Source organism: Salvelinus alpinus, chromosome 6 (genome assembly GCF_045679555.1).
Source record: "Salvelinus alpinus chromosome 6, SLU_Salpinus.1, whole genome shotgun sequence".
NCBI lineage: Eukaryota > Metazoa > Chordata > Actinopteri > Salmoniformes > Salmonidae > Salvelinus > Salvelinus alpinus.
In genome coordinates, this window is record NC_092091.1 from 13,833,607 (window position 1) to 13,847,071 (window position 13,465).

Here is a 13,465-nt window from a genome sequence, read left to right on the forward strand (position 1 = left end):
ACTGAAGTAATACTATGATAAAGGAATTCACATAAATGTGTTATTTTAAAAACTTGTTTTAACTTTGCTATTTAGAGTCAGACAAAGAATTCTTAGAGAAATGACAACACAGATTCATGAAAATCGACTTTTATTTGGATGCAAAAACTCACAACTTAAAGCAATACTGTAGTAGCAGAGGAGAGGAGTAGGTTGTTTGCTGGTTGGTTGGAGTTTGATATTTTCCCAGTGAGCAGAACTGGTCGAAAACTGGCTTTACATTTATTTTCAACCAAAAGGACACTTTTACAACATCTTTTCATCCCCAAAAATGTATTTGTAACATATTTTCAAACAAAAATATGTATTTTCAGCATCTTTTCAAACAAAAAGACGTATTTTCAACATACTTTCAACCAAAAATATGTACTTTCAACATATTTTCAACCAAAGAGACATATATTCCATGTCTATTCAACCGATTTTGCTCACTGGATTGGCTATTTCAATTTGACCTATCTTCTTTTACAATCACGAGAATGAGACCCGGTCAGCACAGAAAACAAGCACTCAAAGTGAAGCTGTTGGATCAATTGCAATAAGTGTTATCAAGAAAGGATTTCACAGTTTAATTTCCAGCTTCTCCAAGTTTCAGCTATTTTCCATCTTCAAAACTCAACATTTTGTCAGTTTCAAATCAGAGGATGAAATACTAGTGCTGACCTCTGGAGATGCCGTTAAAACCAAAACAAGGAGATTGTCTCCTGGTGATGTTCGCTGTAATTGACCAGTTGTATTCAATCAAGATGAAAGTTGTCAGAGATTTCTTACATACAACTCGTAATCATTGTTTTAGCTGCCATACACGTAGCTCATATTATTTCTCATGTTGTTGTAAAGCCCGTCTGCCCAAGAGTCACTGGCCCCAATTCAATCAGTTACACACCAAGAGAAACCACACTGTAGGTCAGAATATTAAGTACCGGAGGTGTTAACCACATCTAAACCCGGGCTGCAAGCTGCTCCTCTCATGGACATTGGCATTGAGGAGAAACCACACATGTCCTAACTACAGCGTGAACATTTAGAGTGAAACCACAGTGTGATTTTCCTTATGTAATTCAATTGAATATGGGGAATATTTAAGGACTCTGTGAAAACTGAAAACAAGATAAAATCTTGGACACATAAAGCAAAGCATATTAAAGCAAAGCCTAGAGGCATCAAAGTAATACTGTAGACAAAACATAATCAGTGTTTTTTGTTGTTGTTGTAAGGTAACTTAGTTAGTTGTCACATTTTTTTTATCTGTCAAATCTTGCGATATAAACCAATGGTTTGACCACAGTATGAGCTACATTCCATTGTGGTGTAAATGGTAATATACACAAGGCATCTACTCGAAAGGATTGTATCAAAATGTTCTAAAAATATCTCTGGTTGGTTTCACAAAAGCAAACTGTATCAAAAGCATTGCAACATAATAGGAGAACCCGTACACAACAGAAAGCTGGACAACCAATCACTTCGCTTTGATTGTGGACTTACGAGAGTCCCATACAGCACATGCAATCCATTTAAGTCAACACAGTCAAAACACGATACAGAAAAGAACATTTACAGCTGAACATCAGAGACACAACCATAGTTGGTCTGTTGTGCTTCATACGGATTAGGCTTGGCCTATCTATACAACAATCATGGGCAGCTAACATCACGCATGTGTTTAGGCTACTGTTGAGAGTAGATGTGTCATCCTCCCAACACCACTGAGGGGGCACTGATGGGAAGGGTTAGGGGGGTCAGGTTTTCCCAGCATGCATCCTTTGTGAGAGGGGAAATAACAACTAAGAAAGAAAGCAAAATCATCAAATAGGGTTAAGATAAACTCCAGTTTGAAGTGTTGTTTCTTCTCGCAACCTTTACATTTGTACTTTTCTGCTCCTATCTGATTTACTCCTATCCTGATCCCAGACCTGTTTGTACTTTTCTGCTCCTATCTGATTTACTCCTATCCTGGTCCCAGACCTGTTTGTACTTTTCTGCTCCTATCTGATTTACTCCTATCCTGGTCCCAGACCTGTTTGTGCTTTTGCTGACTCCATTGTTATGGTCAAGGCATGACAATTCCATAAGAGGTTGTCACTGAGCCGATGCAGACTGGCACCCAGGCTATTTTACACCTTCAAAAAAAAGAACAGGGGCAAGTTTTGCTACTCCTCTTTCTCTGGATTCTTCCACTATGTGACGGTCCTAACAGCTCATGTGTGAACCCAGGAGATGAGACATGCACACGCCCCCTCAGTATCGGTGGTCACATGATGCCTCTGTGTGAGGTCATGATGGCACCATGGATGATGACGGACTGACTGCACATACACATGACACTGTAATACTGTAGGGACTGCACACAATGCCTAGTTACCTAATGGTTACATTCCTCTATGGTTCTGTAGAGTTCTATTGTACATGGCTCAGTCAATGGTAATGAACACGGAGCACCATGCACCCTGAAGATGAGGTGACTCCTGACTACACCAGGAGTTTGAAAGGCTGCTGTACTGTTTTAACATAAAGAGACCCAGTGAGCATGTCTTTTCATCCTGCTCATAGGGGATAGTTTGGTATGCTTACGTTTCAGACAAACATGTGACCCCTCACTATGCGATTGTTTAACATCACTGTTTTAATATAGGCTGAACTTTTTCTGATCTGGAGGAATCTGAATAATCCAAAGTTAACTGGCACTTGATAGGGCATACCGGATAAGATATCCTGGATAGACCTCTGGCAAGTGTGAAAACAAATGTTTGAGTTAGAAGTGACAGAACGTTTCATCATCACTACTTTTAGAGCATCATCCTCAAAGCAAATCAGTAAAATAGTTTTAATTCATAGCAGTTGTTTTATTTAAATTATTTCTGTCAGCATAAGGAAACTTCAACCTCAGCAGTTTCCGTCTTATAAGCAAAGTTCTCAAATCAAGATCGGGCTTTTCGTATGTGGGCCTCTGAAATGGAAGGGGGCAGGATGTTGTTGTTGTCTGTGCGTTAAAGGGTGACATTAAGATGGAGGTACAGGTGTGGTGCTCTACTCCTCTGCAGTGTGGGACAGCTGCTTCTCGTACAGGCTGAGGACGTGGTGCACAAACTGGTACTGCTCACCCGTCTGGATCATCCCGCCTCTGTCGCACGCACACGTGCACACACACACACACACACACACACACACACACACACACACACACACACACACACACACACACACACACACACACACACACACACACACACACACACACACACACACACACACACACACACACACACACACGCACGTCAGGGAAGAAACAAAGACAGACAGGTGTAAAGAAAGACAGACGGTAGACTGACCTGTCGAGGCGGAGCTGGCAGGTAGTTCTCAGTATGTCGACCACACCCTCACTCCTCAGCTGTTTACACAGGATGGAGGTGGCGATGAAACAGCCTGTCCGACCTATCCCAGCACTGGGAGGAGGATGAAGAGGAAGAAGAGGATGATGATGAAGAGGAGGAGGATGAAGAGGAACCATTAATGTATTAGACCTGACCAACCATGGTTTTAGAGCATTTCTGCAATGCTGCCCTCTTCTATCTCTAGGGGCACAGACCTTCCAATGCTGCCACACCTCTTCTATCTCTAGGGGCACAGACCTTCCAATGCTGCCACACCTCTTCTATCTCTAGGGGCACAGACCTTCCAATGCTGCCACACATCTTCTATCTCTAGGGGCACAGACCTTCCAATGCTGCCACACATCTTCTATCTCTAGGGGCACAGACCTTCCAATGCTGCCACACCTCTTCTATCTCTAGGGGCACAGACCTTCCAATGCTGCCACACATCTTCTATCTCTAGGGGCACAGACCTTCCAATGCTGCCACACATCTTCTATCTCTAGGGGCACAGACCTTCCAATGCTGCCACACATCTTCTATCTCTAGGGGCACAGACCTTCCAATGCTGCCACACAACTTCTATCTCTAGGGGCACAGACCTTCCAATGCTGCCCTCTTCTATCTCTAGGGGCACAGACCTTCCAATGCTGCCACACCTCTTCTATCTCTAGGGGCACAGACTTTCCAATGCTGCCCTCTTCTATCTCTAGGGGCACAGACCTTCCAATGCTCACCTCTTCTATCTCTAGGGGCACAGACCTTCCAATGCTGCCACACCTCTTCTATCTCTAGGGGCACAGACCTTCCAATGCTGCCACACGTCTTCTATCTCTAGGGGCACAGACCTTCCAATGCTGCCACACAACTTCTATCTCTAGGGGCACAGACCTTCCAATCCTGCCACACAACTTCTATCTCTAGGGGCACAGACCTTCCAATGCTGCCACACAACTTCTATCTCTATGGGCACAGACCTTCCAATGCTGCCCTCTTCTATCTCTAGGGGCACAGACCTTCCAATGCTGCCACACGTCTTCTATCTCTAGGGGCACAGACCTTCCAATGCTGCCACACGTCTTCTATCTCTAGGGGCACAGACCTTCCAATGCTGCCACACAACTTCTATCTCTAGGGGCACAGACCTTCCAATGCTGCCCTCTTCTATCTCTAGGGGCACAGACCTTCCAATGCTGCCACACGTCTTCTATCTCCAGGGGCACAGACCTTCCAATGCTGCCACACCTGTTCTATCTCCAGGGGCACAGACCTTCCAATGCTGCCACACGCCTTCTATCTCCAGGGGCACAGACCTTCCAATGCTGCCCTCTTCTATCTCCAGGGGCACAGACCTTCCAATGCTGCCACACGTCTTCTATCTCCAGGGGCACAGACCTTCCAATGCTGCCCTCTTCTATCTCTAGGGGCACAGACCTTCCAATGCTGCCACACCTCTTCTATCTCCAGGGGCACAGACCTTCCAATGATGCCACACCTCTTCTATCTCTAGGGGCACAGACCTTCCAATGCTGCCACACGTCTTCTATCTCTAGGGGCACAGACCTTCCAATGCTGCCACACGTCTTCTATGTCTAGGGGCACAGACCTTCCAATGCTGCCACACGTCTTCTATCTCTAGGGGCACAGACCTTCCAATGCTGCCACACGTCTTCTATCTCTAGGGGCACAGACCTTCCAATGCTGCCACACGTCTTCTATCTCTAGGGGCACAGACCTTCCAATGCTGCCACATGTCTTCTATCTCTAGGGGCACAGACCTTCCAATGCTGCCACACATCTTCTATCTCTAGGGGCACAGACCTTCCAATGCTGCCACATGTCTTCTATCTCTAGGGGCACAGACCTTCCAATGCTGCCACACGTCTTCTATCTCTAGGGGCACAGACCTTCCAAAAAATCCACTGAGGCATCCTCCCTACTGACGGTAATAGGTGTGGGTATAATGTCTGTGTTTCCAAACCCACCTGCAGTGGACGATGACAGGGCCGCTGGTGGGCAGAGCTTCCTCTCTTGCCTGCTCCACTTCCTGTACCAGCTCCAGGAGGGGCGGGGCTTTGTCCGGTGTCTTCTGGTCAGGCCAGGAGGTATACCAGTACTGCCTGAGGCTGCGCTCCTCTCCATCACACTGTCTCACACACACACAAATACATCAAACACATGGTTTCCAGGTGTTTGATGCCATTCCATTTGCGTCGTAGCGGCCATTATTATGATCCGTTCTCCCCTCAGCAGCCTCCTGTGCTGTCCTTGGTGTTCTTGGCATTGGTGTATAGATGCATACTGTAGATTTACTCTCACCTTCAGAGTGAAGACCCTCAGGCTGTAGTCGTCCTCCTGGGTTACCGTGACAACCGTGATCAGGATGCCCTCGTGGGACACAGAGTCCTCAGGCCAGTACTCTGCACATTTCTGTAAGGGGCAACAGAGAGCCAGAGTTCACATGGGAATTTACCTCTGGTCTATCTCTTTCTCCCTCCCTCCCTCCCTACCTCATTCTTCTCCTCTAGGTTAGTGATCATGACGATGATAGGACAGCGTTCCTGCCACACCATCCTCCAGAAGTCTCCCACTGTGTTGACTGTAGGACCCTGGGTAGCGATGTACGCCCGCTCCTCACCCCCGTAACCCTGTGGACAGCAACACAGTAGTTCTAGTGACAGCAACACAGTAGTTCTAGTGACGGCAACACAGTAGTTCTAGTGACGGCAACACAGTAGTTCTAGTGACGGCAACACAGTAGTTCTAGTGACGGCAACACAGTAGTTCTCGTGACAACAACACAGTAGTTCTAGTGACGGCAACACAGTAGTTCTAGTGACGGCAACACAGTAGTTCTAGTGACGGCAACACAGTAGTTCTAGTGACGGCAACACAGTAGTTCTCGTGACGACAACACAGTAGTTCTAATGACGGCAACACAGTAGTTCTAGTGACGGCAACACAGTAGTTCTCGTGACAACAACACAGTAGTTCTAGTGACGGCAACACAGTAGTTCTAGTGACGGCAACACAGTAGTTCTAGTGACGGCAACACAGTAGTTCTCGTGACAACAACACAGTAGTTCTAGTGACGGCAACACAGTAGTTCTAGTGACGGCAACACAGTAGTTCTAGTGACGGCAACACAGTAGTTCTCGTGACGGCAACACAGTAGTTCTAGTGACAGCAACACAGTAGTTCTAGTGACTGCAACACAGTAGTTCTAGTGACGGCAACACAGTAGTTCTAGTGACGGCAACACAGTAGTTCTAGTGACGGCAACACAGTAGTTCTAGTGACGGCAACACAGTAGTTCTAGTGACGGCAACACAGTAGTTCTAGTGACGGCAACACGGTAGTTCTAGTGACTGCAACACGGTAGTTCTAGTGACGGCAACACAGTAGTTCTAGTGACGGCAACACAGTAGTTCTAGTGACGGCAACACAGTAGTTCTAGTGACGGCAACACAGTAGTTCTAGTGACGGCAACACAGTAGTTCTAGTGACGGCAACACAGTAGTTCTAGTGACGGCAACACAGTAGTTCTCACAGGACCATGGATGAGAAAACTTGTACACAAGGCCCTAGTTTACAAGCCGCTGGGCCCTAATCGTCCACTTATGTGGCTTATTGGCTGGGACGGCATTGCTTGTACATTAATTAGTTGAGATGGAGCAGTAGTTAGACAGAGACCTACCTGTAGGTAGTTAGACAAATACCTACCTGTAGGTAGTTAGACAGAGACCTACCTGTAGGTAGATATACAGAGACCTACCTGTAGGTAGTTAGACAGAGACCTACCTGTAGGTAGTTAGACAGAGACCTACCTGTAGGTAGTTAGACAGAGACCTACCTGTAGGTAGTTAGACACAGACCTACCTGTAGGTAGTTAGACAGAGACCTACCTGTAGGTAGTTAGACAGAGACCTTCCTGTAGGTAGTTAGACAGAGACCTACCTGTAGGTAGTTAGACAAATACCTACCTATAGGTAGTTAGACAGAGATCTACCTGTAGGTAGTTAGACAAATACCTACCTGTAGGTAGTTAGACAGAGACCTACCTGTAGGTAGTTAGACGGAGACCTACCTGTAGGTAGTTAGACGGAGACCTACCTGTAGGTAGTTAGACAGAGACCTACCTGTAGGTAGTTAGACAGAGACCTACCTGTAGGTAGGTAGACAGAGACCTACCTATAGGTAGTTAGACAGAGACCTACCTGTAGGTAGTTAGACAGAGACCTACCTGTAGGTAGTTAGACAGAGACTTACCTGTAGGTAGTTAGACAGAGACCTTCCTGTAGGTAGTTAGACAGAGACCTACCTGTAGGTAGTTAGACAAATACCTACCTATAGTTAGTTAGACAGAGATCTACCTGTAGGTAGTTAGACAAATACCTACCTGTAGGTAGTTAGACAGAGACCTACCTGTAGGTAGTTAGACGGAGACCTACCTGTAGGTAGTTAGACAGAGACCTACCTGTAGGTAGTTAGACAGAGACCTACCTGTAGGTAGATATACAGAGACCTACCTGTAGGTAGTTAGACAGAGACCTACCTGTAGGTAGTTAGACAGAGACCTACCTGTAGGTAGTTAGACAGAGACCTACCTATAGGTAGTTAGACAGAGACCTACCTGTAGGTAGTTAGACAGAGACCTACCTGTAGGTAGTTAGACAGAGACCTACCTATAGGTAGTTAGACAGAGACCTACCTGTAGGTAGATATACAGAGACCTACCTGTAGGTAGTTAGACAGAGACCTACCTGTAGGTAGTTAGACAGAGACCTACCTGTAGGTAGTTAGACAGAGACCTACCTATAGGTAGTTAGACAGAGACCTACCTGTAGGTAGTTAGCATTGATGTAGGTCCTGAGGAATTCATCTTCATCTGCTGTCTGGAGGATCACTCTACTGTGTGTGTCTGGAAAACACAGGACCATATCACAAGACCCAGACAACTGCCTGTGTGTGTGTGTATGTGTGTGTGTGTCTGCTTTCATTTGTGAGGTTCAGAGAGCGATTGGAAATGACTGCTGTTGGGAGTCCACTCACTGGGCAGGATGGTCTTATAGCGGTTCTTCCTCACCAGGCCTGGGTAGTTGTACTCCTTTGGGTCCACAAAGTTCATGGGAGTTTCCTGGCAACAAAACAATGGATGTACAGTAGCTTAGTGATGTGTGGTTGTATCCAGGAAATGGTTTCCCTGGTGCATGATTGTGTGTGCTCGTCTTGGTTTGTGTCTATTGCACACACAGTTTAGACCAGTGTTGCCCAAAGTCGGTGCACGCAGAGGGGGCCCCAGGACTGAGTTTGGGAAACTTTGGTTTACACTAGTAGTGAGTGTGTACATCTACCTTAGAGAGTGTGTGATTGTGTAGACCTACCTCTGTCTTAGAGAGAGTGTGTGTGATTGTGAGTGTATATCTCAGCCTAAAGGTGTAATGCATCCTCTGTGGAGCTGAGAATGCTAATGCATTTCACTGTGTCAACATCTCATACACTGTTTATAGTAGCCCCTGGGTGTTGAGAGCTCCTTGGTGGGTTTGTGTGTTACTCACATAGAACTCTGCCTGTAGGACTTGGTCGTCCATAGCGCGTGTGTGGAGCTGGGCAGGGCTGAGTGTGTTTGTTCCCTCTCTCAGGTACTCCTTGGCAGTCTGGTCTCTGGGGGAGAGCTGGGCTCCGTAGCCATAGGGCTCCGTACAGCCAGGAGAACACATGTCCAGGGTCAGGGACACGTTGGAGCCCCTCCTAACACACACACACACACACACACACACACACACACACACACACACACACACACACACACACACACACACACACACACACACACACACACACACACACACACACACACACACACACACACACACACACACACACACACACACACACACACACACACACACATCGGATGGCACAGACGCATACACTGTAATCCCCAAGGCATTTTTTAACTCAAATACTTCTAGTAAATTGAACTCATTATTTCTTCAAGTCAGATCAACACATTTAAAAAAAAAGTTAGGCAACCCAATATTAGGAAGGTTTTCTTAATGTTTTGTACACTCAGTGTATATCACAAGGCCTTTCTTTGAGGGCCTAGTTATACCCTAACTCAGTGGTGTTCAGAATCTTCTGGTTTACAGGCCACATCAAGCCTGCAAATCACATTATGCTTGCAAAGTGATATTTAATTCCTATTGGAATCCAGCCAGAGTTAGGATATCCAACAAGTGGAATTGTTAATCACCCGCAACCTGCATTCAGAATGACTGCCAAGTTAGGGAAGTTTGAATACTGAGACTACCGCAGTGGCACTGTGGTCTAAGACACTGCATCTCAGTGCAAGAGGCGTCACCACAGTCCCTGGTTTGAACCCAGGCTGTTTCACCTCTGTCTGTGATTGGGAGTTCCATAGGGCGGTACACAGTTGGCTGGGGTAGGCTGTCATTGTAAATAAAAATGTATTCTTAAATGACTTGCCTAGTTAAATATTTAAATTTTTACAAGGGGTTGATACATTTTTCTTCAGGGCAAATCAAGTCTGACATTTTAAAGTGGAAATTATCAACTTTAGAAGCCTTTTTAAACACTACATGTTTGCATTTCTTGCTGTTCAGGAAAATCCTCAGCAACAAAAGAGTGATCTGGGTTTGGCGATCCCCTCGAGTTCGTGCAGTGGGGGAGATCTTCGTGGGCTATACTCAGCCTTGTCTCAGGGTAGTACAGTAAGTTGGTGGTTGAGGATATCCCTCTAGTGGTGTGGGGGCTGTGCTTTGGCAAAGTGGGTGGGGTTATATCCTGCTTGGTTTGCCCCTTCCGGAGTATCGTCGGACGGGGCCACAGTGTCTCCCGAACCCTCCTGTCTCAGCCTCCAGTATTTATGCTGCAATAGTTTATGTGTCGGGCGGCTAGGATCAGTCTGTTATGTCTGGAGTACTTATCCTGTCTTATCCGGTGTCCTGTGTGAATTTAAGTCTAATTCTCTCTCTCTACCTCTCCCTCCCCTCCAGGAGGACCTGAGCCCTGGGACCATGCCTCAGGACTACCTGGCCTGATGACTCCTTGCTGTCCCCAGTCCACCTGGTTGTGCTGCTGCTCCAGTTTAAACGGTTCTGCCTGCGACTATGGAACCCTGACCTGTTCACCGGACGTGTAACCTTGTCCCGGACCTGCTGTTTTCGACTCTCTCTCTCTACCGCACCTGCTGTCTCTAACTCTGAATGCTCGGCTATGAAAAGCCAGCTGACATTTATTCCTGAGGTGCTGACCTGTTGCACCCTCTACAACCACTTTGATTATTATTATTATTATTTGACCCTGCTGGTCATCTATGAACGCTTGAACATCTTGGCCATGTACTGTTATAATCTCAACCCGGCACAGACAGAAGAGGACTAGCCATCCCTCAGAGCCTGGTTCCTCTCTAGGTTTCTTCCTAGGTTCCTTCTTCCATAAGTTCCTGAGTTTTTCCTAGCCACCGTCCTTCTACATCTGTATTGCTTGCTGTTTGGGTTTTAGGCTGGGTTTCTGTATAGCACTTTGTGACATCGGCTGATGTAAAAAGGGCTTTATAAATACATTTGATTGATCAAATTAAAATCCTACATCTGTACAATTCACTCGAAAAGGCAAGGCACACTGGGAAATTATATTGGAGGGGTGGCTTAGTGGGTGAGTTACTCAAAATGTTCAAGCTAACACAACTCAAATCTGGACCCCCTACAGAGTCACAGTGACAATCAATTTGAGTAATGACTACAAAATCACTTTAAGTAACTGTACTCAGATATATGAAGTGCAACAGGTTTCCTCAAAAGTTATGAGTCACGACAGCACATTAGGGTTTACAGTGTACAAGAAAAATGTATTGCAATTGTGCACACACAGACCCCCCCCTCCCCTTGGAGATCACCTCTCCATCTCCATCCTCCCACTGACCTCTCTTGCAGGCCCACAGGTGTAACAGAGAGGGTGGTGATGTCCCCCTCCGTCCTGGTGTCCAGACCCAGGTCAAAGACAGGTGTCTGGGGTTCAGCTTCTAGGTCCATCAGGTCCTCCTGGGCGTCTGTCCACTCTGACAGGGTGAAGGAAGGCTGGCGACTCACTGACTGACGTCTGTCTCCATGGTTAGTCACCACCGTCGTGGACCACCACGCTTCACCGTACCCCAACTTACACACAATGCGGTAGACCTGGAGACACAACATCAAAATGCACATTTCAGAAATGATAAGAGCCGTCTCGAGGTCACAGTAGACCTTGTCTTACGAGCAAAATATGTTGAAAATGTACTGCAAACATTTGAAGAGAGAAGAGAGCAACTGTGCCTGGACTTTGAAATATATCTCTACAAGTCCCCATTCCGAGACGCGTTACCTGCCTGGGGAGGATAAGTGAAAGGCAGAACCACCTGCCGCACCTGCCTCCTCTCTGTCCCACACCCACATGCCAGGACTGAGAGATACAAGAGATCCCCTTACTTCTGACATCGTATTACTGAGACTGAGTCTTCCCATCTAGATTGTGTGTAATTGTTTTCTTTCGTGATGCTAGCCATACAGTACCTATGTATTTACGACTGCCATGTGGATATTATAACACTTGAAAAGCCGTTGGAAATACGTATTTGTGGTTTCAAGACATCTGTTAGGTTAAAAAGATTTTGGAAAGAATTTGTCAAATTCTTCTCATTAGGAGGTGAGATCATGTGAGAGCCGTGCAGTGTTCATCAGGGTGTGAGAGATGCCCACCATGAAGATAATGACAGCCATGCCGATGCCTTCGGTGGCGTGGAGGAGCCAGTAGTTCTTGGTCTTCTCCATCTCCACCAACACGCACACAGACTGTTCAACACACACACACACACACACACACACACACACACACACACACACACACACACACACACACACACACACACACACACACACACACACACACACACACACACACACACACACACACACACACACACACACACACACACACACACACACACACACACACACACACACACACACACACACACACACGGAGAGAGAGGAAGTGGAACACATTTTAATTTAACCTTTATTTAACTAGTTTCAAAAATCTAAACAGCAGTATCAACACATCCGTATCAGACAAACAGGCACATGTCATCAGCCAGACGAAAATGACATCAACACAATAAGCAGCGTGTCACAAGCCAGACTAACATCACAGAGCAATACGTCAAGCAACAGAGGTTGCAATAAATCGCAGCAATGTAAAGTACAGCTTGAGCCTCTATCAAACTTTGCTCTGCCACCACCTTAAAGTCCTGTGTTTTGTTACAATTTCAGTGTACAGGCATGTCCAGGTACTCACGTCCACTCCAAACACAGGGTTGAATGATAGGAGGACGCCCAGGTAGAAGTCTAAGAGCTGCAAGGCTTTGTAGAAGGCTGGGAACAACTCGTTACCATCCACCATAAAGAAGACCCAATAACCCTGAGAGGAGCAGAGGAGAGAATGAGAGGAGAGGAGGGGAGGAGGAGAGGAGAGGATGGAGGAGAGGAGGGGAGGAGGGGAGGGGAGGAGGAGAGGAGAGGAGGACAGGAGAGGAGAAGGACAGGAGATGAGGAGAGGAGGGGAGAGAAAAGGAGGAGTCATTTTGTGGTAATTTCCCACCTGTCCCTTTTTCCAGCATGAATAAATCATAAAACGGACGGTATCCTACAAAAAGACCAGAATATTTTCTTGTTCATTCAGTTTTCAAAAAAGACAGGACATTTTCTATCAGAAGGAAAGCTTCAGTTGAAATAAATGCCGATAAAACCAGTAAATATAGGCAATGAAGACTTTTTGTTTTTGTATCTGACAAGAACAGGTAGTTTCACAGCTAGTCCTTTTCCACCTGTGGTCACATCTACTTGCATTCATGAAAACTCTTAGTTTCTACAACATCCTTGGCCTTAGTGCTGACCCACCGTGATTTGGGAAATGGTGCAGAGCACGGCACACCAGTGCATCCCCATGACAACTATGTAAAACGTGTCCCTCCACAGTTTCTCTGGGTCCTT

General features: G+C 46.3%; 1 protein-coding gene across 3 annotated transcripts in view; it reads right to left on the reverse strand.

The window, feature by feature from the left end:
- Positions 1 to 113: 113 nt before the first annotated feature.
- The window catches only part of LOC139578191 (tyrosine-protein phosphatase non-receptor type 5-like), a 24,097-nt gene continuing 10,745 nt past the window's right edge, over positions 114 to 13,465 (reverse strand). For 2 of the 3 annotated variants that reach the window (XM_071405488.1, XM_071405489.1), the window contains exons 3-14: positions 13,373 to 13,465; positions 12,771 to 12,893; positions 12,173 to 12,265; positions 11,361 to 11,614; positions 8,972 to 9,164; positions 8,466 to 8,550; positions 8,255 to 8,334; positions 5,924 to 6,061; positions 5,733 to 5,843; positions 5,399 to 5,559; positions 3,372 to 3,485; positions 114 to 3,163 (exon numbers count right to left, since the gene is read on the reverse strand). The exon at positions 13,373 to 13,465 is cut by the window's right edge and continues 184 nt beyond it. In XM_071405488.1, coding sequence (XP_071261589.1) covers positions 3,070 to 3,163; positions 3,372 to 3,485; positions 5,399 to 5,559; positions 5,733 to 5,843; positions 5,924 to 6,061; positions 8,255 to 8,334; positions 8,466 to 8,550; positions 8,972 to 9,164; positions 11,361 to 11,614; positions 12,173 to 12,265; positions 12,771 to 12,893; positions 13,373 to 13,465 — 1,539 coding nt within the window. In that variant the 3' untranslated portion in view covers positions 114 to 3,069. The remainder of the gene's footprint in view (positions 3,164 to 3,371; positions 3,486 to 5,398; positions 5,560 to 5,732; positions 5,844 to 5,923; positions 6,062 to 8,254; positions 8,335 to 8,465; positions 8,551 to 8,971; positions 9,165 to 11,360; positions 11,615 to 12,172; positions 12,266 to 12,770; positions 12,894 to 13,372) is intronic. The other variant, XM_071405490.1, reaches the window with a different exon arrangement.